At 42.0% G+C, this 26069-nt stretch overlaps 3 protein-coding genes across 9 annotated transcripts in view; 1 reads left to right on the top strand and 2 right to left on the bottom strand.

The window, feature by feature from the left end:
• Window positions 1-971, bottom strand: part of pip5k1bb (phosphatidylinositol-4-phosphate 5-kinase, type I, beta b) — a 30292-nt gene extending 29321 nt beyond the window's left edge. Inside the window, exon 1 of the mRNA XM_061768064.1 lies at window positions 732-971. The gene's annotated coding sequence lies outside the window, so the exon portion shown is untranslated. The remainder of the gene's footprint in view (window positions 1-731) is intronic.
• A 484-nt stretch (window positions 972-1455) lies between these two features.
• On the bottom strand, window positions 1456-10760 carry unc45b (unc-45 myosin chaperone B). Its single transcript, XM_061768042.1, has 22 exons — window positions 10622-10760; window positions 9607-9696; window positions 8535-8725; window positions 7930-8091; window positions 7659-7695; window positions 7393-7568; window positions 7058-7147; window positions 6742-6909; window positions 6459-6624; window positions 6121-6291; window positions 5845-6016; window positions 5447-5747; window positions 5194-5288; window positions 4661-4802; window positions 4419-4559; window positions 4213-4340; window positions 3248-3314; window positions 3044-3157; window positions 2849-2964; window positions 2651-2768; window positions 2391-2546; window positions 1456-2168 (listed from the first exon to the last, which is right to left on the bottom strand). The coding sequence occupies exons 3-22, from the start codon at window positions 8634-8636 to the stop codon at window positions 1896-1898; spliced, it is 2895 nt and encodes a 964-aa protein (XP_061624026.1). The 5' UTR covers window positions 8637-8725; window positions 9607-9696; window positions 10622-10760; the 3' UTR covers window positions 1456-1895.
• Window positions 10707-25706, top strand: LOC133475340 (kinesin-like protein KIF2A). 7 transcript variants are annotated; one of them, XM_061768053.1, is made up of 22 exons: window positions 10707-10899; window positions 16359-16453; window positions 16720-16836; window positions 17528-17582; window positions 18023-18139; window positions 18314-18358; window positions 19918-20018; window positions 20097-20192; window positions 20287-20341; window positions 20416-20578; window positions 20719-20809; window positions 20887-20950; window positions 21048-21139; window positions 21216-21358; window positions 21451-21655; window positions 21803-21913; window positions 22009-22076; window positions 22313-22438; window positions 23833-23980; window positions 24380-24481; window positions 24598-24736; window positions 24821-25706. In XM_061768053.1, the coding sequence occupies exons 1-22, from the start codon at window positions 10839-10841 to the stop codon at window positions 24904-24906; spliced, it is 2280 nt and encodes a 759-aa protein (XP_061624037.1). In that variant the 5' UTR covers window positions 10707-10838; the 3' UTR covers window positions 24907-25706. The 7 variants fall into 7 exon arrangements, with proteins under 7 accessions (XP_061624037.1, XP_061624035.1, XP_061624041.1 ...); XM_061768051.1 differs by having other exon boundaries at window positions 24598-25706; XM_061768057.1 differs by lacking the exon at window positions 22313-22438.
• Window positions 25707-26069: the final 363 nt, after the last annotated feature.

Consider the following 26069-nt stretch of genomic DNA (forward strand, 5'->3'; position numbering starts at 1 on the left):
ATCAGACCATTCATCATTTTGTTGGAGAATGCAATCTCTTTGCACCTTTTCATTATTGTTCACTACAGCTCCATAAAACACAAGAGAAGACAGAACAATGACTGTACATGGTGCTGCACTGAGAGAGAGAGAAAATAATGCACTCACCTGCCACTTTATTAAGTACACCTGCCAAGTCTAATGAGATCCAATACAAGAGCTGAATCCTAAATTATACCATGACAAAGATAATAATGCACACACTTGAAATTGTGTGGGACGTATTATTGTATCTACTGTATTTGTTGTCGTCTTTTATTGGGGTTGGTGCTGCATTATTCCGAGAGCTATTTCTATTATTTTTGCCACTCTTGTAGCTAAACAAGGTAACCAAAACATTACAACAGTAGCCTATGGCGCAGTGCTGCTGTCCTACAGCACGAACAATAATAAACACTGTTAAATTAATGACCATGCCAATTACTATTGTGGAAGTGGCCAGTGAGTATGTTTTGATTAGTTGAATTAAAATAAACTCAAAATCAGGTGGAATAGTTAGTTTCCCATGATGATAAACAATGTTGGTGCGTGGAGTTGACTCAATATAAACAGTAAATGCACCTGCTCGCAATCGCTCACCTGTCGCGATAGTTACTCAAGACACAAATGAATGGAATGATGATAGAATGTGTGTCTGTCGTAAATCCTTGTGAAGATATTTGCTTGGTTTATTGGATCCAAGCTAACCTTACCTGCTAGCCGACCTCTGCCGACAGCAGACGAGTAGAAAAAGAAATGTTTTCTTTTCCCTCGGCGGTGGTGCTACGTTTTTGCTGCAGTTAGGTCCTCAAAAATATGAAACAGCTCAAGCGCGGCGTACGTCCGACGCGACCCGACTTGACTACCACTGGGCACAAACTACTCTGGCGATACCAGCAGGCAGGACGACCACTTGAGTGTGTGCGCGTGTTTTGTCACACACGGTGCCGGGCGGTGCGACACAACTTTGGAAACGGACTCACTTCCGCCCTCTGTCGGCCACAAAAAGGAAATTCACAAGGGCAAACTCACTAAAAAGTCTGTAGTCTCACCGTTTACATTAAGGACCACATCAGAAAATACTTAGCTCTCCATGTACCAACATAATGACCAACATTAAAATTCATTATTAACGTTCAGATAATGGATGGATGTGAGAGATCATGGTATGCCACAAAATAATTATCCAATTTCACTTATTTACGACAAATAATGCATCTATTGCGGCGACACATAGTGACAGGAAGGACAATTCTCTTCTATTGGTTTAGTCCCCATTTGCTTGTGATGTAAGCATGAACACAAAACAAGTGTGCAGAAATAAGTGCCTGCAGTTTCAACCACTTTGCACTGTTGTGTACTTTAAGGTGAGTCATCATGACTGTCCCAAATAGTAGGAATAAAGAAACACGTAGAAATGGGCTTCCAGAATACAAATGAAAACTCTTCTTTTTTTTCTTTTTTTTTTTAAATCTTTGTTATGCACAAACCTTAAAATTGTCACATGTAGTCGTAGTTTTGTCACATAAGCAAACAGGTAATGGGATTGAACATGATGTAAACCCATTAAAACAGATTATTCTCAAACAAGAGATTCTTTGTTGATGGAACTCGTACATTCACAATGCAAAACAAGTTCAAATCTATATCCTGAATTTCTCCATGACCCAAAAGAACCACATGTTAAAATCAAAATCCAAATCAAAATCAGGTGTTAGTATTATTTTGCAGGTGAAAAATGTTTCAACGTCTTGTACCCTCTATTTGTAGCCAGCTCAATCATCCAGTCATTTCTTCAATGTGGAAAAATATGTTGAAAACAAATAAGAAATGAAAAAAGGAAGAATGTCTATTGCTGTTGTGTTTACGGGCGAAGTTTAAGAAGGGGTGGAGAAGGGTTTGATGAGACCCAGATCCAGAGCTTTGACCAGACATGACCGTGCCGCGTCGATGACGTCCTGCCTCTCGGGGTTGTCCTTTGCCTTGCCAATCACCGACATGATTTCCAGCAGCTCACTCTCGATGAGTTTCTTAGCCAGCTCACCGTCGTCCGAGTTGAACATGTTGAACACGGTCACAAGGCCGCGGTGCTGGATCATTGGGTTGCTGTGTAGACACAACCTCTGGAGGATCTCCAGCCACTGGACGGTCTGTGGAGAGATGTCACTTGTTTGGTGTTACTGCAGCAATTGTGTGGTAATGTAAAACCAGTGGTGGACCGCCTCTGCGTCGGTATTAAGAGGTGGATTAAGTCGGATGAGTCCCCACTGAACGGCTTGCCGCTGTGTACTGTGTTGCTTAAGCGAGGGAAACTACAATTATATGTCCTCTGAGTTGTTTTTTGTGCATCCTCATTTTGTCGGGATACGTACCACAAGAGTCATCTTAGTGCACAGCTTCTTCTGAGCAGCAGTAAGCATAGCCAGTGCTCCAGCCGCAGCAATCTGAAGCTTGTCATCATCTTCCCCACAAAGTAGTACCAGCAGCTTCAGCTTATCGTTACCGTCCGCCAGGTAGCGCTCTTGCACCTACAGTATAAAGAGTTGCTTCATGTTGCTAAACTCCAAACATCTTGTACTTGAAAATGTGACATTAACCTCTCCGGGTTGATATTATGGACTCGTGTTCTTACATCTTTACATGTCACAAGGTTGCAGATGCATTCAGTGGCAGCTTGTCTGATCTGCTCGTGTTCTTCAAACATATAGCTTTCGATATCAGGTAGCGCATTCTCTTTCACGATCTTTATCCTGCCAAAGCCATATAGCAAAGGTATGTTATTTGGTCAAATGTGGAACAAAATCACACGAGGAAAGAAATGCAGCAATGCCTTAGTTTTTCACTGAAACCGGCAAAGTTGGTGAGGCCTCGCAGAGCTTCGAAATTTTGCATTCCATCTCTGTCTGTGTGAAGGAGGTTGACTAAAGGCCTCACCACCTCATACACCTTCGGAGGCAAAAAGGAAGACAAGTTAAGATTATATGAAATGCCCAGAAAATTCTCGTCGCCTCAGTCTTTGTCTTACTCTTTCGCCGGGAAAGGCGATTTCTGGGTTCGAAATGGATGCAATTTTGGCAAGCGCGTGAGCGGCCTTCCCTTTTCCGGGCTCTGTCCCTTCCAGAGCCAGAGGGATCAAAGCCTGAGGGCGGGAAAACAAATCATTGCGTTTTTCAGTAGCATGAGCACATTGCTGCATTTTATATGTTGATTCCCCAAACATTTGACTCACCTTTCCTCCACCTTGGGCAACAATAGTACCACGATCTTTGGGATCCTCCGACAATGCCAAGAAAACCCTAAAGAGGAGAGACAGTAAAATAACAAGAAACCATGAAACCCATAGAGGAAACAATTCCTTCATTCAACGCTTAAGATAAAAACGGAGTCGTGGACTCTATATAGAATGACAGCAATGGTGTGTTAGGATTAGTTATATCCGCATACAAAGTGTACACAGAGCTGTTTATTTAACTTAACCTCTATTCTTTCAAAATTACTCTGCACTCTCCAGTGCAGGGAACCATGAAACTGGTTTGCTCCTTATGTTTGATGTGTTGTCAGCAGAGGTCGGTAGAGAGGCCACAAGTTAAGAGTACTGAAGTAGAATAATGTGACTTAAGTTAAAGTAAAAAGTAGACTGGAAACATTTACTTGAGTAAGTATTCTGTAGGGGGAAAAAAAACAACAAAAAAAACTCAAAGTACTGAGTAACGTGTGGCTAACTTTTTAATCAAAGCATGAACGTCAACTGGACCAAAATATAAAAAGAGAATGTGCAAATTCAGACATCGCCCAACAATATCACTTCAAGTGAAACAATAATACATCTTTATAAAGCAACATAAATGAAGGCAAAATCTGCCATAAGAAATTGTTTTAAAGCAGCTTTCTTTGTTTATACTCCCGAAAGAGCACACACCGGGCAGAGATGACCGGGCAGAGATTACACGGCTGTTCTTTTCTCTGTTTCTACCAGTTTTCACCCCCAAAAAATGTTGCTTCTGTGTGAGGCTGCGGTGGCGTTCTGTGCTTTCGTGTGTGACTGCCTGGCTACTGTGACAATCACAAATTCTCCCAAAGTAAATGTAACAGAATAAATGTATCGCTTGGTCGACAGCCACACAATCTCTCAGTCGTACTATTCAGTTTGCTAATGCACATTAGTATTGCGAGTATTCTTTTCGCGTTTCATACCTTGAGAGCATCTCCTTGGTCTCGTCCGTCAGGATGGAATTGTCTGCTCTGACCATTACAGCAAGAGCAGATGTGACTCCAGCCTTGAGAAGCCTCTTCACTCTCTTCTCAATGAAATCCTTCTTATCCTGAAACCATGTTTGAGTCATAATGCAAGGAGCGCGTGCATTGGCAATGTACGTATTGTGCTCCACGGTTTGTTGTACCTTGGGGTGCTGCTCAGGCACGTGCTGTTTTGAGAACTTTGCCAACTGTACCAGCTCAGGGATGATCTCTTTCTTATCATAGGTGTTGGTGCAGTTGACCAAGGTGCAGGCCACGGCATATATGATGGTCTTATCTTTAGACTGAATTTTTTTTTTTATTTAAAAAAAAAAAAAAAAGGAGTTATTTCTAATGTCAACCCATATGAGCATTATAATCTAGATTTCATTTGTCAATTTTCAACCTTGGCCAGTTCAAACATGGCTTTCAATGCTTGCTCATCCTCAACAAAGTCATCTTTGACATCAGCATCGTTCGTTAGGTAAGCCAAACCCTCGATAGCCCATTTCCTTGTTTTGGAATCGATTTGGGGATTGCAAAGCCACCTAGAAGAGGCAACAAAGACAAGTTACTTTTTTTATGTAGACTGTCTGATGCTTTGTTTAAACTTTTTGGGGGGGGGGGGGGGGAAAGCAGATTTTCAACAACAGGCACACTACCTGGTCAAAAGTAGCGAGGCACACCTATGAATTGACCCCTAAATTCTCCCTGAATTTAAATTTCACATTTTGGTCAATTCTACGCTTACAAATTTTGGACCCACTGCACAGTCTCTTCCATTTCCCCCTACTTTATGTGTTATAAACAGGTGTCCTAATACTTTTGTGCATGTAATCATAGAAATAGTATGTATGTTAGTGGGGTTAGAAAGTACATTTTGCAGATTTGTATGGGAAGTGAATTCACTTTCAGAACGTTGATTGTGTGAAATCTCACTTCCTGCACTGCTTGGCTAACTTCTCAGTGGAGCCCTCAGCAAATTGTCTTAAGCTGTAGTCATCACCTCCTGCTGAGCCCAGCTTGCAGAGACCCTGTCAAGGGAGCGGCAATTAGTATAAATATATTTCACACGCAAAAAAAAAATCTCGATGAATTTTTCTGCTTAATAGTACATCATTGCTGTTGTGTTCATCACTGTGTTCCTCTCCAGGGAGTGCAGTTTTCTACTCTCAATCCAAAGTATACTCACCACCAGCGAGCGCATTTTAATCTTCTCATTTTTGGTCTTCTTATAGATGTCCTTAAGCAGTGACACGCCATTGGTAATGATGAAGCTGGCGCGGCTCATCTTTGTCGAGGCATGGATAAGCGCCTCCACTGCCACCATCTGGTCCACCTCACGTTCAGAGCCACACAGCGCCACCATCATCTCCATGATGCCTTGCCTTCCGACCAAGGCGTTCCCAACGTCAAACGGACCTTGCAGCAACCCGGAGATCACGTTGATGGCGTGTATCGTCTTGTCCATGTCGTTAGGGTCGATTTTGGCTCTGTGGAAAAGTGGAAAATGTCAGTAGATGCCAAAAAAGATATATATATATCAAGTAGCTAGTCTCTGAATTGACGGGAGGGACTTAATGGACACACTTTATGTACTCATCGCAAATATCCCTGAAGTTGTTTCTCTCTGGGTCGCACGTGAGGTCATCGTAGAGCCGGTTGAGGAGCACGCTGGCAATCAGCTGTGTGTTCTCAGTCAAGGGTAACTGGTCGGGCAGTTCAGGAACCTGACCGCACACCTTGAGGATCTTCTTCAGACCTAAAAAAAAATAAATCAAATAAAACAATGAAAAAGAAGTCTTTTGAAGAAGCTCTGCCTGTTTTGTTTTTCTCAGAGTGATAGTCAGAACTCTTCTGGCTCACCATGATCAACAGTGAAGAGGGCCCTTGAGTTGTCGGGCTCTTTCCTTCCTTTGCGAGGGACGTTCTTGCTCAGGAGGTTCAGCGCTTGGTCTCGGCCATGGCCGGACACCTTTTTACTGCCAACCATCTCCACCAAAGATAGGAGAATAGTCTTCAGGTCTTTAGAGGCATCTGTGAAGAACAGAAGATGGAATATTTAACGCAGACATCTACTGATAATCCAAAAGTAGATCTATTCATTCAAGATGGCGATTAAAGTGTGTTAGTGGTCATCAAGAACATCAACTTCTCTATACCCTTTTTTTTGCTAAAGATAATAGTTTACAATTAAGTCTCACCTAAAACCAAGGACTCTTCTTTCCCATATTCTCGTTTATCCTCGCCTGTGAGGGAGTCGTTGATGCATTGGAAGAGATTGCATGTTGCCAGTGCAATCTCCTCATTGTCGAGTGCCATAATACTGCACAATTTATCAATGCCCACCATGTGAATAATGGCCATTGTCTGTCAAGAGCAATGTGAAGAGAAATACACTTATTGAAATGTTCTTCTTTCCAGACTGTCAGCATAGGATGGGTGTGCACATTTACACAATCCTATTCATCTATATTGAATTTTCACCCGAGCTTTGTGTCCTGTGCACATTCCCGAAAGAGTACGAATAGCCGCGAGGATCATCTCTGGTTTTCCCGTCTCGATCATGTTGAGAAGCAGAGGGACGCCATTATTCTGGAAGATTCTCTCTGCTCCTGCATCCTCTCTGGATAGTACGATCAGGTTGTTGGCAGCCTTTCCATTCCAAAAAAAAATAAATATGTACAGTACTGTAAATGTAATGTGTTGTGATCTAAAATGAACAGATTCTCATGTTCATCCACTAAACGGGAATAGGTTATTATGAGTTGTATTTTCAGGTGACACTAAAAAAAGAATCCACCTTTTCCTTCTTGTCCTTTTCCATTTCTTCTTCAAGGAGAATATCGAACATGTTCTGTACCCTTGAGTCTGTGGAAAACGTTGTTTTGAGCTGTGGATAGAAATTCATCTCTGATCATGTCTCACCAAAGGATTGGACAAGGGATGTTGAAATTCTGAGGCATAACCTTTGTACTTTAGGTACACACGAGCGAAAATGTAATTCCAAAAAGGCACCATCAAAATATTAAACAGTTTGCGGCTATATGATGTTTCTCTAAAGGTTTGTTTTCATTTACACTTGGACATGTGTTGTGATGACATTGTATGTGTGGGTCTGCTCGATTCAAAGCTGACCTTAGTCTGGATTTCAGCCCCGAGTCTGCGGAGAGTCTCCAGGAAGGTTTTGTTCTTTGGTTCAATGGTCGCACATCTTTGTACATCTTTGAAGGCCATATCCAGTTTTCCAAGCTTCTCCAGAGCTTGGCAGCGCCTGTACAAGGCTTTGATGTCAGCTGCATCAACATCAATAGCTGTCAAAGATGAACACAGGACAAAGTTTTGCAGTTCAAAAAAACTCATGGCAAATTATTTGTCACTGTACATTTGTTACTATTTGGTACCTTTGGATGCATCAGCGACTGCACTGGAATAGTTTTCCTGTGAAGAAGTTAAAACAGTTCACTTTAAAAAAAAAAAAATGACATTCAAAAAATGTACCGGCATTACCAGATAACTAGTTAGCAACCCTGTTTTTTTGTCAATTGACTGTCTGTTGTCATACTAGAGCGGCTCCACCTACCGGAGACAAATTCCTTGTGTGTTTTTTGGACGTACTTGGCAAATAAAGGTGATTCTGATGACTGAGTTGCAAAGTTTGAGTCAGTTTCTTACCTGTTTTAGATAGCACGCAGATCTGTTTCTGTAAATAACTGCCAACACCTTCTTGTCCTGACACACATTGATTGCTTTGGTGTAACACTCGATAGCCTTGTCAATATCTCCTGCTTGGAAATGGTTGTTTCCCTCATCTTTTAACTGGATTGGGTCTCCCATCTATTTCAAAAAAAGTTTTAGTCACAAGGCAAAACAATCATTAGCTTATCAAAGCACAAGCGATACATAATTCCATACAAGAGTCAGCAATCAATACGATTTTCCCAAAGTGACCAAATATATTAATTCAATATTTTTTTTTTTTTTTTTTACGTATCGATTCTCACCGTTGTTTGTAAAAGTGTCCTGCTGACCCGAGTCTTGTGCTTAGCAAATGGCTCAGCACATCTTATGCACATGCTATCTGTAACTTGAAATGGCCTTTTTTGGAAATGGTGCCGTGAGCAGTGCAACAAATACTGCTTTCCTAATGGACACAGATGCACACTCCCCGCACCACCGATGTCATTCTATTGTGCATATGTCCCCCGACATGCTTGATTAGCCCCCACCCACAAAACAAACAAAAAAGACGAAAATAACGACAGGAAGTTATACATTACCTTGCTCCTCTTTAAATTCAATATTTCTTCCGTTCCCAGAACTTCAGTCAGATGAGATTGACAGTGCTGTGTATTCCTAACCTCCTCCACCGAGACCCCCATTTATATTTGGCGTCACAATGAGGCGGGACAACTCAAGGTGGACCATTCATGACGGATTGGGGGGGGGCCACACTAAGACACAAGCTACCCTGAGAAAAAAAAAAAAAAAACTTTACTTAAAGGGCTCTGTAAAACTAAGATTACTTGTGTTGCAGAAAATAATATTGTCGGGTCTTGAAAGTACAGCAAGTTTTTTGAGGAAAATGAAAATGATATGCATGCCTATCTGCCAAAAGCAACCCTCTTTCAACTTTCCAAGATGGTCTCCTCCTGATAAGGTTTATTTCGGGCACAGACAGCTGAGAACTCAATAGCAAATGCCTGATGCGAGTGGCAGGAGGGGGTATCTGAGTGTGTGGACTGTGTGAGCGTGATGGGGGTTGGGGGGGTTGACAGCTGGAGGGCCCACAGAGTAACCTGGTAGGTTCTAGAAAAAGAAGGATCTCGAGCCTCTGAGTGTGGAGGGGGGAAGTCAGCAAGTCAGCTGTGATGGTCGTAAGTGGAGTGAATCGACGTGTGACTGTTGATGTTTTTTTTCTGCTACAGAATAAAATACAATTGATCTTAAAACACTTATGCTGGCCTTGACCCTCTGTATTCAAAACATATTTCAGATGTGGTAATAATAGAGAAGCAATTAAGCTGCAACACGCTAGGTTCATGACGGCTTACGCTTTTGCTCAATTGATGCAGGAATGCACATTTCCCCTTGAAAATTCAAATATCGGGTCCATTCAGTTCAAGCTATGATGTCCTTCAATGCAAAATGCTTTTGAATCGAATGGGAAAATATAAAATGGCTGACAAAAAGAAACCTGGAACTACTAAATCTACAACTAGGAAATTACTATACAATGACTACCAAGTATATCAAGTACAGACAATCTCCATGAGCCTGAGATACTAGATGAGCCTCATCACAAAGATGGCAAGAGATAGGGATATCGAGTTTCACAAACAGATGACTTACGATGGTGAGATACGGGACATTTTGAGGTTGACAGCATTTCGCGCCGCACTTCATCGTACCTTCGTTGGCCTGAAGAAATGAAGACTGCATCTACAAAAGATGAAGCAGAGTCACCAAAGTTAAAACGCGCATAGGATCTTTGTCCAAATCGTATTCATTTAAAACATTGTCACGAGTGTAATGATATAACAATGTGTTTACTACCGTAGTTGTAGTTTGCAGTGGTGTACAACTGGTGTGGAGACGAGTATCATATTTTGAAGTGTTTCTAATATTCTGGTTACCTTCATTTTAATGTATTTTTTTCAAATTATTGTACTGATTAGTATCCCTCATGGGGAAATTCAATTTAAGAGTCTGCTATATTGTTTGTTGTGCACACCACACACACAAAACCCAATAACACACATGCAGACATGCAAGGAGCGATTTCAGAGTAAAAGAGGCGGCACCTCTTGAGCTATAGGGGGGGTGTCTTGCTCAAGGGCACCTTGGCAGTTGCAAAGAAGCAGATTAGCATACCTCCAACATGTAATTACATTGCACAGGTGTATATATTTTACTTTATTTTTTATTATATTTGATATTTAAAGACGATGACCTTTTGAGGTTTTCATCATAAACAACGTTTGTTAGTTATTACTATTTTAATCATGTTTAATGTTTGAATGATTTTTTTTTTTTTAAACAAGCATTATTATTATTATTAAACATAATCGAAAACAAAACTGGACATACTAAACCATTTATGGATACAGCCCAATCACAAAATGAGGTCAATTCAGAAACAGAGGCGCAGTACATGATGACGGGTGGCTTTAAGGACACAATAAAAGCAAACTAGAATTAAAAAAAAAAAAACGGCGTGTGACGTTTGTCAACATTCGCAACTCGCTCTGTAAAAATGACGAATGTATCAAACTGATGAAACAGTCTATCACTGGCGTCATTTCACAAAGTACTGTCGCTGCTTTTAGAAGGGGGGGGGGGGGGGAAATCACATCAAGCCACTGACCGTCGTCGTGCGGAGAGAAGTACGTAGCAACCGGGACCACGATTGGTTTGTTTACTTCCGGTTTGTGACAGGAAGTGGAGCCACGCTACACCGGAACTGGCCTGTGGAGCTGGAGCAGGACTCCTCGCAATTCCCATCATTCGCCAAAGGGCTGCTTCTCCCAGCTCGCTTCCAACTACATAGCCATTTACTTGTTAACCTGCACAGGGAATGTAGAATGGCCGTGGCGTTCGGGAAGCTCGTCGTCGGCGCCTTTGTGGAAATAAAGCGTAGTGATGGTAAGTTTGAGGCGAGCTGCTCTTCTTCGTCGCAGTGTCGAGCCCAAGTTGTGTGGGGAGCTTTGTTGAGAGGTGGTGCTGTTGAATGCAGCGATGTTTTAGTTTCTGATGGACGTCGTCTAACCGACGCTAAATGACAACGTGACTGAATATATCGTGTTTCTTTCCGCCCAAGATGAATTCCTTCGTGATTTTAATTCATTGTGTAATGATGATGATGATCAGCCGGCGTCCTCATTTTGCGACAAATCTCAACAAACACGTCAATTGAAGGATTACAGCATGATTTGAATATTAGCCACCGTAAACGTGCGTTTTAACGAATTCTATTCAAATAGTCTTACTTTTCCAACCTAATTGGGAAGTTCTTCATTGCGCACCATTAACTGCCGGGGATTAGCTTAATGGCTAATGCTAACGTTACCAGCTTTATACTGCAGATGAGAAACAGGATGTCGTGAATGTGTCAGCTTGTCAAGTATTTACCCGTTGAACTCGCCTCTTTGCAAATGCTTTATTTTTTTCCCCCCATATTCGGTTTTCTTGGCTCAAGTGATAATGGCGGGAGCTTGACCTTGTAAATGGCAGTTGCTATGGAAACTATGATGTCCACAACATCAAGCGATATAACGTTGGTATTAAAGTCATACAGTACTCTAAAAATCGTGGTCAGTTTACTATTATGCTTTGTTTATATATACATACATATATATATATATATATATATATATACTTAAACCTTTCATGCTACACTAGATTTACTGCTTATTTGCTAAAAAAAAAAAAAAAAAATGGCCAGGGGGCCATAGACAGTATGGCTCAAAAGAGCATTTTATCCAGCTCACTATGCAATTCTAAACAAATAAAAATTTCAATTTTCAAATTTTTTAATAATAAACATGTCTTTGATTATTTGCTCTCAGAGGACTGCGTGATACTTTCACTGCTTAAAAACATCCCTTTGGATATTTTGGGAAAGTTTTGAGAAGCAGAAAGGTATTATTGTATTTGCTTTTATTTAAAACACTAAATAGGTTTTAGCACAATGAGCTTGGAATTCAACGGGTGGCCCGGATGTGTTGGCGCTGATTTGTTCAATTATCCTAAAACATCTTCAATGGTGTGTGTATATAATAGTGTGCTCACGTTCCTCCTGATCGGGCTTTACAGCGGTCAAATGTAAAGACAGTAGTGCGTAGGTCCAGAGAGGAAAGCGTTTGTTTCTGCGCAGTTCTCAACTGGCTGGTTTTTGCATCCAGAGCAGGGATTTCCCTCTCAGCAGGGGAGGCGGGGTGGGGGGTGGGGGGGGGGGGGGGGGGGGGGGGCGGGCGATGGTGAGACTCCTGCAGATTCAGGCCACCAACCCCATCTGTTGTGGCCAGCATCCTTAATTCTGACAATATCTATGCTTTCTTTATTACATATTTCTTCTTGAGAAAAATATATCTTATAATAACGTACAAACCAAACATGTTGCTGATAATATGGCACCTACTATTTATTCACCATGTTGACTTTTTTGTTTTATGATCGATTGACATTTGAACTGTTTCTGATGCTTTAGAGCCTTTTGTTTGTTCCTCTGGTTGATCAGCGCTCGATGCACCCGCGACTTTGAGCCCCTTCAGCCACTGCAAAGCAAGCATCAGCTTGGCTTTAGTATAAAAGTGGGACACAGTAGACACAATGGGTTCTTTCAAATTAACTGCTATGACAGAGCCCAGTGTGATTTAGCAATGTCGGTATAAATGAAAAACGTACAGTAGTGGTGTTCTTAAGATTCATATATAATGTTTTAGAATGTAGGGAGTTGGTTTCCTCTCTGCAGCAGCTTCCACTTTTGTGGGAAGATTTTATACAAGATTTTTTTGGAGTTTGTCTGTCCACGAATCCACAATATATTTGTGATGTCCGAGGTAACCGATGTTTGATCTGAGGGCCTGGCTGACAATCTCTGGTCTGGTTAATCCCAAACATGTTTGATGAGGTTGAGGTCAGGACTAAAGTGGTTTTAAAATAAAATGCCCAGCGGTGTATTGTCTTTCTTTGCACTGTCATGCTGAAACAGAAAAAACAATGGGTATTGAATAGTCCAAAATGTCTTGGTAAAATGAATCATTAAGATTCAGGTGAGCAGAGGCAGACCAGTGGTAAATGGTCTGTGGACTGTTGGCATGTTCTCCTTGTGCTGCGTAGGTTTCTGTGGGTACTCCTAGATTCTTACTCCACATTTCCAAAACATGCATGACAGACTAATTAATGTGTCTAATTTGCCCATAGATGTGACTGAGTCCCAATGGGTTTTGTGTGTGTGTGTGTGTGTGTGTGCCCTGAGATTTACTGGCCCCCAAAGTCCGTTGGGATAGACGCCAGCTGACCTGTGACCCTGAACATGATGAGCAGTGCAAAATGAATGGGTGGATGGGGCAACTCTGGGTTGAGACCATCCCCTGATTAATTACGAGCTTTGTCACAATATGTAAATTGTGTGTGATCCTACTCAGAGGACAAGCAAAAGCTGAGCCGGTTTATCATCTGAAACTCACTAGTGCAAATTGAGCTGCGAACACAGGTTCCGTTGAGTGCCTAATCTTCATTTAGACGCAACTAGTGATATAGATAATTGGTTGCTTGGTTAATTGAGTAATGAGAAGTCTGTCACTTGTTGACAAACTTCTTTTAGGCAAAATGAAGTGCACTCAGTGGGTGGGAAGACCTTGCCTGCATTCATCATCAAGGTGACACCGTGACAAATGGTACGGTGGTGAGCAGTATTAGCTATTGTGACCTATATTTGCATGTAGGTAAACGCCTGCAGAGGATTTTGGTGAAGAGACAGTCCCCTTCCCCGATCATGAAGTCATTCTTGGGATGGCCGACCTTTAAAAGAATGCAGTCAGTGGAATTCCATATACTTTCAGAATGCATGTCGAAGTTCATTGACAGCAGTACTTGTTAGTTCCACATATGGAAAAGTTAACTTTCAATGAGAGTTGAATAGAGAAGAGACAGTTAGCCTGAGTCAAACTCCCGGTTCGCGGGCCACATCCGACCCGGTACACAATTACATCTGGCCCACGTAACCATCTGATAAACAGTGTGGGTCGGCCGACGCGGCGAGCTTGAACGAATAAAGGCCGCCTCTGCTGCAATCACAATTTTTGTGATTACATGTGCCATGTGATGCGACAATGACACACAAACTACAAATCTCTTAAGGCAGCGCAACGGCTGCCGTACTGAACAGTAGGCTACCCACAGACATTCCGTAGCTCCGACGACTCGCTGCTTGAGCGCTGTGTATCTTCGGGGTTGTTTTGTTTCTTTTTCAAATAAACCAGGAACAAAACGACACCTTTAACTCTATTGTCCTTCTAGCACGACTCCCGTGCACACCCGTCGACCAACAACAGTACCACTTTCTGGTCTAAGCCTTCTGGGTAATGTAGTGTCAAGATATTTACCAACACAGTACATATATGTGTGAGCAGCTGTACTCTGATGATTATTTTTTTAAAAACATCACATAGGAGTCGCCTCACTGAAGAACACCTGCAGTCGCTCCATCCTGAGAATTGAACAAAAGCTGCCAAGTATCCAACTCTGACAAAAGGAACATGAAAGTTTGTATTCATTGTTAAAAGGACATCGAAAGTTTTTATTCATTTAAACTTTAATTGAAAGCCAAAAATATATATATATTTTCAGATTTAGTTTGCGAAATGTTCATATTTCGAGTTGGTATAATTTTTATGCAGAGCAAACTATTCTCATTTGATTTATTTTGGAATAATATTGTATCCTGTCTGTTTAGATTCGCATTTCTGTTGACTAAATGTTTAATTTCTGTCTTTTCAATAAATGGCTATTTTGTTGGGCCTGCATCCGAAAAGTGTGCATTGAGTTTTGCCCCTCTGCAATTGAGTTTGGCACCCCGGTTTAACCAGTTGAGTAGCTATTGTACAGTATACAGTCACTAATACATCAGGTACACCTAGCTCAAGCCCTTCTTTTTTTATTTTATTTTTATTTTTTTTTAATTTGAAAGAGGATTTAGGGCGTGCTCACAATGAGATTCCTCTTTTAAGCATTCAGTCTTCGAGCGCTTAAGGTGTGCCATCACTTTCTCATAAATTCAGCATTACTGCAATTGTTTGTGGATTAATGCACTTCTATTTTGCAAGTTTGTGGTTATTAATAAATGGCAAGAGCACTCACATTAATCATGACACATGCATTATGCACAGGTGAGCAAGGGTGGTGTGGGGACTTTTTTATTATTTTTAAAAATTTTGGCTGAATTATTTGTAGTAGTTCTGTTTATTTGCATTGTGCAAGGTGGGCTGTTATGAATATCTGGAAAGTGGCGTGATTGCATTCATTATGGTAGTTTTTGATGTCATGTGTAATATAACCTGCAACCTGAGTTATAGTGGGGGTTCTCTTGAGTAAGGCTGAATTCCCAATAAAAAAGGATTTTTCATTATGAAATAACAATACCAATACAGAATTTTCAGGTGAGGTGTGGATATTATTTTTTCTTTACTTGGATTACACTGTAGTATCTGTGTCTGTGAATGTGTGGCTTTAAAAGGCAGGGCCTGGCCTGCGATGTGAGTGACGTGTGTATCAGCAAATGAGAGAGTGTAGCTGGATGCCTGCAAAGGATCGAGGTTGAGATTTTGCTTGGACTTTTTTTTTTTTTGGCTAATTGGGGTTAATTCTTATAGCCCCACATCAGAGTGCTCACACTAATCAAATGTGCCGAGCTTTAGGCATTAAGTGGGCTCAGCACAGTTCAACTGTAATTTGTGGTGCTGCTGAACGCTTGTGTTATGTTGAGAGATATTATGCTGTCAGAAGAATATACAGTCGTGTTGACTTGTATTCTCAGCTGGGGCAGTTGTGTTTATCTCTTATCAGTGGTTCTCTTATCAGGTGATGACCTAAACCCAAAGTCAGAATCTGAGTGTTCAAAGACTCTACCATATAATTGAATTCAGAATAATTTATAGTTTAGTTCACGGTAATATTAAAATATGATCTTTTTTTTAGCTTAGATTTTTTTTCACATTATTATACATACCTGTATATATATGTAATGCGTACTACAACCAAATTCTTTTAACGGTTGAGTTGACCAGTTGTATGTACCCATGCAATTCACTCGTGTTTCATTTATTATTGATACTTCGTCACACTTTTATAGTGACTAATCTATCAGTTATTTTGCCACATGTTCAGAAATGACATCCACCTAAATGTATGAAGTCATACAAATGTAAATGTGCAAATGCAAGGAGACATTTATATTGGCATATGACTATTTACTATACGCGTTTATGCACAAACTTGATCACATTTGGTGAAGTTGTTATTAAAGCACTTGATTTAGAAGTATTTTTGAACTTCTGTTCATTCGTGCTGCTCTCTGATGTTTCTGTCTAATTGTTGGACAGGACGCATACATGAGGCGATGGTGACATCTCTGAACGAGGACAATGAGAGCGTCACGGTGGAGTGGGAGGAGAAAGGAGACACAAAAGGGAAAGAGGTAAACCACCTTTTGTTACTGCTCAAAGGCACCAGCAGTGACACGGGCCTTCTTTTTGCGCTGAATAATTCATGAGAAGACGTCAAGAGTTTTGATGATTACACAACCAATGCAGAAGACACACTTATCGTAGAGCCAAGCTTTGGCGTGCTAGTTATGGTTGTCTGACACGATGTGGAACATTGCTGGATTTTAGGATTTTTTTTTTTTTTAATAACTAATCTGTTGTCAAAATAACTCAATAGTTGTCCTTTGTTTCCTGGCAGATTGATTTGGAGAGTATATTTTCACTTAACGCCGATATGTGTCCAGATGAAGAAATTGTCCGGAGTCCAGAGACTCCCCCTCCTACTACAGGTGTAAAGGTCAATAAAATAGCAAAGGTGAGAGTAGGTGTACGAAAGGTTGGTATTGCTTTGCCCTGCGTATAAATGGATAGAAAAACATTTGGGAGCCTAATGGCAGAATCATAGTCTCCTTGTATTAGTTACTGCATTTGGTTTTAATTATTGAGAGGTTGGCTCTCGGTATTCAAAAGTAAAACAGATTTTTTTATGATGTATTTTTTTTATAGTTGGTCAGGACGTATTTATCATGCGTTGTTGTTGCGTCGGAAGTGGACCACTTGTAAAGTATTGTGTGTTATATCACATTTCAAGTTTATGTTACTGTTGTAAATGTTTTTACTCACAAATTGCAGCAAAGCTTCAATGATGATTTAGCATCGGATCGGACTCATCCGCATCTTGTATGTTTGCTTTTATATCCTGATTTGTCCATTTCATTTACAAACAAAAGATGGACAGCTTGAGAAAGCATGTAGTTAAATTGACAACGTCACAAAGTCAAAGGCTGAAATGTGATTAAAAGAGACCTGCGCTCTAATCAGCACTAATCTTGTCTCGCAGGCTTTAACAACTTAACTATGTACATAGTTAAGGTAGTAAACTAGGAATAGAGAAGAGGATGAAAATGAGATGAAATCGAATGTATTGTCTCCCCCAATGTAGAGTCGACGTTAAACAATGTGATCTCTCACTAACAGGTTTTTATTTTTGTTGTTGTTTTTGGCAGAACCGTGGGACGATAGCACCTTCAAAGATTGACACTCCATCCAGGGACAGTAGAGGTTTGTTTCAGAGGGTCTATTTGAAATGATGACAAACTAAAACAGCTTTATTTGTAGTTGGACTTGATCATTTGTGTTTTATTTTTTGCTAATCTTAAAACCAAGTAACAATCTCATAAGACCCCTATTGTAGGTACAGCTATTTGTTGTTGTCCTTCTAGAATGTACGTTATGAACTAAATAAAAAAAAAAAAAAAAAGAACACAGTTGTTTCTCAGGGCATTGAATCGATCTTTGTTTTAGAAGATGTTTCATTGGTAATTTGGTATCATTCTTTTTGGAATGCAAAAGAAAAAAGAATGATACCATACGTGGTTTCCGAGTTGGAGCGGAAATAGAGTCCAATTAAAATGAGGAAAAAACCATACGTTTTCTTGTTGGCTGAAGAACTAAAAACAAGGCGTCCATCTATATTTGTTGCTTGTTTTGCGGCTTTGCAGTGATTCTGACTCAGGCCCGACCCCATCAGTCTCAACACGCTGAATCAGCAGCACTGCCCCCTCCATCACAGCAGGCTCTGCCTCCCCACGCTCCCACACAGCAACAGCTGCAGAATGGTAAAGTTGAAGTTCTGACCTTACTACTTACTACATTGTATGGCTTGCGGGTGTTAAGTTATTGAGTCCTCTTGACTGTATTCACTTACGCTCTTAACCTGACCCAATGTTTTTATGGGAGAAAAGTGTCCCTCTTTGATGCTGTTTTATGTTTGTCGACCACGTTCATTCCAGAGTCTTTACATCAGCCGCTTACCAGAAAGGAGATTGGACAACTTTGTATGTATCACCTGCTTACCGCCCTCAGTGTAATAGAGTTCCCAATAGAATCTTTTGCTTTTAAAGTACATTTGTGTACGTACACCCGGAATGTCTGCCAGCTACTATTCAGAGCTGTGATGTCACTGGTGTGTTGGTGATGTAGCCCAGATAAAAAAAAACACCCTGCAGAGAGGATTGTGGGTGTCGAGCAAGCCAGGCAGTTCAAATAAGTGTGTTGCGGCTTCACCGCGCCGTCTTTTTGGCTCCCATTGATAAAGCCTCTGGCACAAAATGTTAACTCCTCTCGGCACATAAGGAGAAAAAAAAAAACGCTTTTTCTTCAGTTCGGTGTTCACTAATGAGCCTTTGGGAAAGCTTTCTCTTCAGCCTGCTGCTGCTGCTGCCTCACCGACAGCCTCTGTTTAGCTCACAAGGGACGGTGCTGCTTTCCCGTTTTACTGCTTTGTCTTGGTACTGACCTAGCTCATTAATTCCTCCTAGATTAGAGGAGATTATTCATCCCTCTGCTCTGATAGTCTGTCTTCTTGGGAACTGGAGATAGCAGGAGGCCAGGATTGCATTAGCAGTGCTTTCTTTGGAAAGGCAAGGTGGTGCTTCGCAGCATAACCAGGACCATCGCTTCTTTTTTTCAGGACGGGTCGTTACTAGCACTGTAACGACTCATGCGTTGTTTTGTAACCTTGAATCACACTAATATGTTGGTGTGTTGTGCAAGGAGATTTGGGTTTAGAGAAAGGAACACTCTTGAATTGAATTTGAGAACACTCGCGAACCTTTTCCAGAGTCCGTGTCAGACCAGCAAAATGTACAATGAATTGAAATTATGGAATAAGACAGATATGGAGGTCTTGACATCACATAACAGTACAGTGATCCAAACCAAACTCAATGTAATACAGCAATATAGTTGTGGTGCAGGCGGCACGGTGGCCGACTGGTTAGAGCGTCAGCCTCACAGTTCTGAGGACCGGGGTTTAATCCCCGGCCCCACCTGTGTGGAGCTTGCATTTTCTCCCCGTGCCTGCGTGGCTTTTCTCCGGGCACTCCGGTTTCCTCCCACATCCCAAAAACATGCATGAATTGGAGACTCTAAATTGCCCGTAGGTGTGAATGTGAGTGCGAATGGTCGGTTGTTTATGTGTGCCCTGTGATTGGCTGGCGACCAGTTCAGGGCGTACCCCGCCTCCTGCCCGATGATAGCTGGGATAGGCTCCAGCGCGCCCGCGACCCGCGTGAGGAGAAGCGGCTCCGAAAATGGATGGATGGATGGTAATTTGACAATATTTTATGCTATTGGTGCGGACGGAGATTGTTGTCCATTCATTCTAATGGAGGCGTTGTGACTCCTCATTTGAGTTTGTGCATTGCTGTGTTGGAAAGTTGCTTCCACAGAGCTAAGAAAGAAGAAAGGCCAAGAGAAAAAGTACTAGCAAAAATCCAATACTTGAGGAAGTAGGAGACTGGGATTGAGACAAGTGTTAAGATCGCGCTGCGTGAAGAATAAATCCTATTTTTGTCACCTAAAATCTAAAGGTTCTTGCTCCTCTTTGTGGCAGCGAGGAGGAAGTCAAACTGTGTGAAGGAGGTGGAGAAGCTGCAGGAGAAAAGGGAGAAGCGTCGGCTCCAGCAACAGGAGCTGAGGGAGAAGAGGGCTCAGGTATATTGATGCCTACAACAGCATTTGATTTGTCGTGTCAAGTAGTGCCTCAGTGCGTCTCTCCAAATCTTCTTGCAGGAGGTGGACACAACCATTCCTAATTTTGAGATCATGTGCATGATTAGGGATTTCCGTGCAAGTCTAGACTACCGACCTCTGACTGCAGCAGACCTGGTGAGAAGAAAGCATTGCTAGGTCACTTATAGATATTACATGACCCCACCCCACAGCAATTTAACGTTTAACATTTTCATGTTGCACCACTCAGATTGAAGAACACAGAATATGTGTATGTGTGAGGAAGCGTCCACTGAACAGGAAAGGTATGGTTTCCCCAATCGTATGTGAGTCAGTTGTCTTGACTGGGCCGCTAATTCTCGCTTGGGCTTTGTTTCAGAGCTCACCATGAAGGATTTGGACGTGATAACCATTCCCAGTAAAGACGTGGTGATGGTACACGAACCTAAACAGAAGGTGGACCTGACTCGCTTCCTGGAGAACCAAACCTTCCGCTTCGACTACGCTTTTGATGACGCCACAACCAATGAGATTGTTTACAGGTTGGTTCGGTCCACTGCTGATTGTCCGGCTTGCGCGTTTTCTAAAGCTCTTGGTTTACACACCGAGAAAGTCACCTCAGTATATAAGTGGGTGTGCCTAATGGAGTTGCCCGTATGATGTTCTCTTTGTCATCCTGAAGGTTCACTGCCAGACCATTAGTGGAGACCATATTTGAGAGGGGCATGGCCACCTGCTTCGCCTATGGGCAAACAGGAAGTGGTAAAACTCATGTGAGTAGCTGTTAATGTAGACTACAAGTTAAAATTAGAGACATTTTCAAAATGCCCTCACATCTTGTGTGTTTTAGACAATGGGTGGAGATTTTTCTGGGAAGAACCAAGACTGCTCGAAAGGAATTTACGCATTGGCTGGTAAGTCATAGGCCATACCTACAAATGTCGCAGTTTAATGTTCAAAATGTGGAAAAAGTGTCTACTTTTGCGTTGAACATATTTTATTTCTGTCCAGCTCGGGATGTATTTCTCATGTTGAAGAAACCCAATTACAAGAAACTAGAGCTACAAGTGTATGCGACCTTTTTTGAAATCTACAGTGGAAAGGTGAGCAAAAACAAATGTGATGTTTGATGGTCTTCTTTTGTTGACAATGTCCACTTCACTGTGTCTGTTTTATAAGGTGTTTGACCTGCTGAATCGCAAAACCAAACTGAGAGTGCTGGAGGACCGGAAGCAGCAAGTGCAGGTGGTGGGGCTTCAGGAGAAGGAGGTCAAGTGCACAGAGGATGTCCTGAAGCTCATAGACTTGGGTAACAGCTGCAGGTACGTGACCTTAGAAGTCCAAACAGTTAGTGATGGACTGCATCAAATCCCAATATATTTCATCATAACAATCCCTGTGTCCTTCCCCCAAGGACGTCGGGGCAGACGTCGGCCAATGCCCACTCGTCTCGCAGCCACGCCGTCTTCCAGATTATTCTTCGGAGGAAGGGAAAGTTGCACGGCAAGTTCTCCCTCATCGACTTGGCCGGGAACGAGAGGGGTGCCGATACTTCGAGCGCTGACCGCCAGACTCGCCTGGAGGGTGCGGAGATCAACAAAAGCCTGCTGGCCCTCAAGGTTTGTGGGAAGTCAAATCAACCGTTTGATCTCGCTGCATGTTGTGACTGGTCACTTGAATTGAACTGTCCCAGTTGAAGGATTTTCAAAAGAATGACCGATTCATCCTTTGCAGTAGACGTGCGTGTTCCTTCCCTCTTATTTCAGGAGTGCATCAGGGCTCTCGGCCGCAACAAGCCACATACTCCTTTCCGAGCGAGCAAACTCACCCAGGTCCTGCGAGACTCCTTCATTGGTGAAAATTCCCGTACGTGCATGGTGAGTCCATTTCCTCCATATCGATACATCATATATATATCGGCATATCTTCACACTGTCGTCATCTGAATGATTTGTTTTATTTGTCTGGGCAGATTGCAACCATCTCTCCCGGCATGACATCCTGCGAGAATACCCTAAACACACTCCGCTACGCCAACAGGTGCTCATATGTTCGTCGATTACAATTTCTTGTCGTAGAAGCCGACAGACTATCCCCTCGTTGCTTGCAGCGGATTGATAATAGCTGAGCTTTACTCAAGATTCAACACATCAATGTGAAATTGCTTGCTACTCCTGGTAGGAGTCTGACTCTCTATCCCTCCTCTCCCTTTATTCTTCTCACCTCTCCCTTTCCCGCCTCTCCCATGCTGCCCGTCCGTCTATGCGCTGGCGTAGAGTGAAGGAGTTTGGGATTAGTCCGTCGGACATCCCCTTCTCCCAGGGTGGTCAGGGGAGTCGCCCCGAGCACTCTCCGACCGATACCTTTGACTATGATGACTTTGCTGCTACTCCCCCTGGCAGGTCAAGCGTTTGCACTACACACACATGCGCATGTGCTTCCATCGGGTATTTACACAATAAGAGCCAATACAAGAGTTGAATTCAAAAGTCGACTTTGAAGTGGTATCTCTCATTTTTGAATTATCTCTGTCGTCCTTAGTCAATCGAGTGATTCCAATTCATGGCGCACGGGTGCAGTAGCATGTAGTTTGCCAATTACATGAAAGTAAACGTGACATGATTACAGTGCTGCTTTGAATGGGGCTTTTCCTTGCATCGTTTTTTGTTTTCTTACCATTTGAATTCATTCCATTGTAACGACAACTCCATCAATGGTCTGTGGGCCACACACTAAAATCTAATTTTTAAAAAGCAAAGAAAATAATCAAGTTTCCATTTAACAATTGTTATTTTATGAAGTGATTGTTGCTGAATGGTGAAATTGATACCTATTCCGGACTGCTTAGTCACTTTAATAGTTCCCGTATCGTTTGCCATTTTGTTTTATGTTCTGTTCATTTGTATTGGATTGCTTGATTTCTTTTAACTATATGTTGGTACGGTGACCTTGAGTGGCTTTAAAGGTGCCTACACAAAGGTTTCCTCACCCTTGTCCAACCTTCACCCTCCGCAAGTGCACCTTGCCTTCTATTTTGGGACCCGCTTGCGATGAAAATGCAACAAAATGAAATGCGTACCAAACTGAACCAAAACCACACGCCTTGCTCAAAATGAGTCTTCTGTAGCAGAACTAAAAACATACGGAAGTGGTGAATTTGATTGATTCTCTCGTGTCAATTATGCACACGCCTGTGCTTTTACGTAATCTGACTGTGATGAAGGTCTGCTTACTACTGAGCCTACAGCTCTTGTATCGGATCTCATTGTACAAGTGTACCTAATGATATGGCCGGTTAGTGCATTACAGAGAGGATGACTTATACTCATGGGTTAAATTTACCGTTGGACACATCCGCCATCTTTAAGCCTTTTCTCTCTCCACCTGCATGATGTGACTTGCACTTTTTTCTTTGCCTTTGATGGGCAACATCTTTTAGTTGTCCTTAAGTAGCACCCATACATCTTTTTGACTGTCTTAATATGTGGACATATCATCGTTGGCCATGCGTGTCATGATAGTGAACCTAGACATTTGGGTACGTGTTACTGTCACAAACACATGAACTGCACCTCAATGAAAATGTATGGATGAACCACTTTGGGAGGGACAAGAGCACAGCAAGCTCATTGTGACATCCGTACAAACCGTCCCTCTCCATGCACGACGTCACTGCGTCGACCCCTCCCCCCGGGTAACCTCCACTCCATCTAACAGTCACCATCGCCGTAGAGCAGGTCTGCGTGGTGAAGATGAGCAATCCTGGTGAAATGAATGTTCCTCCTTCGGCGTTCAGGGTGAAGGAACTTACTGTGGACCACAACCAGGTGACAGAGGGAGGCCGTGCCAACATCCACGCCGTCACCCAGCTGGAGTTTTTAGAGGAAGAATGGCAAAACAGTTCGCCACAGAGAGATGACCTCAAACTGCTCTGTGAGCAGAATGTAAGTGGTCTGTGGCTTTTTGAACTTTTCATAGTTCTCATATTGGATCTCATTGATAAATGTTGCGATGGGTCAAGGTACAAAACATTAAAAACATTCATGTTATGGTGATAATAAGCCACAGTTACATAATGACTCAAAGAACAGCATATATTTGACGACTATCATACTAGACCAATCAAATCTTGCCTTTACAAAAACAACAGCCGAGCGCAGACCTGTGCCAAAAGCCAAACTTAAAAAAAAGAATGAATAAGCTCTGTTAATTTAACTCGAGCAAGTAGCATAGCATAATATATTGTTACTTTATGCTATATTGTGTGTGTCAAGTCTAGTAGCTTTTCTGTAGCACTAGTTTGTGTGACGCTAGTCTGGGTTTGTCATTGCCATGTCTACCAGGAAGAGGAAGTGTCTCCTCAGCTCTTTTCCTTCCACGAGGCTGTCTCTCAGTTGGTGGAAATGGAGGAGCGGGTCCTAGAAGACCACCGGGCTGTTTTCCAGGTCAGACCACACAAGAAATCCAAATATTCTGGCTCCTTCCAATGCATTTAAATCGCTTCATTGCATGAGTCATGATTGTCCTCCACTGCGAGTGAAACTACTGTTCCTATTTCCAGGAGTCCATCAGGTGGCTGGAGGACGAGAAGGAGCTCTTGAAGATGACAGAAGAGGAAGTAGACTACGACGTGGAATCTTATGCCACTCAGCTGGAGAAGATCCTGGACCAGAAGATAGACATCCTCACTGAGCTCCGAGGTGTGACCGAGGCAGACTTACATCGAAAGTGGATTCCATCAAATCCCTCAACGCTGATCTGTTCTCCTGCTTTGTTTTGTGCAGATAACGTGAAGTCTTTCCGCTGTGCTCTCCAAGAGGAGGAGAAGGCCAGCAAGCAGATCAACCCCAAGAGGCCACGTGCTCTTTAGACAATATGAGGAGGTTGGAAGAGAACCACTAGACAAAAGTTCGTTTGCCTGTGAAAGCACAAATAAAAGGACTGACCATCCCAACAGACTCAAACAATCGCAACGGTTCTGACTCTTCATAGAAACCTGAGACTGTGTTGCTTTGGTCTTGTTAGGAAATTTAGAAAGAAAACCTGGGAAATAAGTTTTTGTTTTTCTTCATGGAGAATGTTTAGCATTCTTCTTAAATTATTTTCTTGAATACTTGTTTGTACTTTTGAACTGATTTGTTTTTTTTGGGGGGGGGGGGGTTTGCCACACAAAACCCAGTGTTTGGTTTCCGGTTGCCCTGGCTAACATGTAGTCTGCTTGTGCACTGATGTTATGGCATCCTCATGCTTTTTGGCACTATATAGTCATGTCTGATATGCAGTCTGTGTCTTCCCTCCCACATTTTACCTGTGCGGAAGAAGCAGCGGAGCGAAATATTGTTAGCCTAATAGCACAAGTCACCATTCAAATTAAGATTGACTTGAATTTTTTTTTCTTTGTAGATTTCCAGATCATGAAGGTTGAATTTGTTTTTGGTTTTTTTTCCCATGTTTTCCGAAAACATCCAAAAGTGACTCAGGCAATTGTGCTAACGATGTTTCTTGTGTCCCTGAAAAAGACGTTTATGTGTAGTACGCTTCTATTTGTGCCATTTCATGCTATGCGGCAATAGTTTCTAAACTTGATGTTCAACATTTTCCACCCATTACACTTTTGTTATAAAAACAACTGGGGAACACCTAACAATAAATGTATATTGAAGAACACTATTACATTGTAGTGTTTGTAGCAAGGGGCAAAGGTTAAAATCTCATTTAAAAAAACAGCCTTTTAGGGCACGGAACCATATTTTGTTTAGTAGAATTATATTGAAAAGTATATGAAATGCTAAGTATTGTAAAAATAATTCTGACATGAAATATTGAAAAAGTCATTTTGTGACTGACTTTGCACAATGCTACTCGCAATTCCTACAAGGAACATCGGCATGCAGTATTGCTGCAAGTTCATTTTGGCTAAGCAGTAGCACCTCTTAATCATTCAAGTCTGATTCTTCCTCCTCCTAGTAACTCGAGATTGAAATCGATACGAATTTAGCGTTTCTCATTAGTGCGGTACTTTTTTTTTTTTTT

This window comes from Phyllopteryx taeniolatus, chromosome 3, assembly GCF_024500385.1.
Source record: "Phyllopteryx taeniolatus isolate TA_2022b chromosome 3, UOR_Ptae_1.2, whole genome shotgun sequence".
NCBI classification, from domain to species: domain Eukaryota; kingdom Metazoa; phylum Chordata; class Actinopteri; order Syngnathiformes; family Syngnathidae; genus Phyllopteryx; species Phyllopteryx taeniolatus.

Coding starts and splice junctions, on each gene's coding strand:
- unc45b (XM_061768042.1), bottom strand. CDS start 8,636: ATGGGGGTCTCGGTGGAGGAGGTTAGGAATACACAGCACTGTCAATCT. Junction 4,803..5,193: donor TTAGCCAAGCAGTGCAGGAA/GTGAGATTTCAC, acceptor TGCCTCTTCTAG/GTGGCTTTGCAATCCCCAAA. Junction 2,547..2,650: donor ACCTTGTGACATGTAAAGAT/GTAAGAACACGA, acceptor TTTATACTGTAG/GTGCAAGAGCGCTACCTGGC.
- LOC133475340 (XM_061768051.1), top strand. CDS start 10,839: ATGGCCGTGGCGTTCGGGAAGCTCGTCGTCGGCGCCTTTGTGGAAATA. Junction 16,837..17,527: donor AGGTCAATAAAATAGCAAAG/GTGAGAGTAGGT, acceptor TGTTTTTGGCAG/AACCGTGGGACGATAGCACC. Junction 20,342..20,415: donor GCGTCCACTGAACAGGAAAG/GTATGGTTTCCC, acceptor GCTTTGTTTCAG/AGCTCACCATGAAGGATTTG.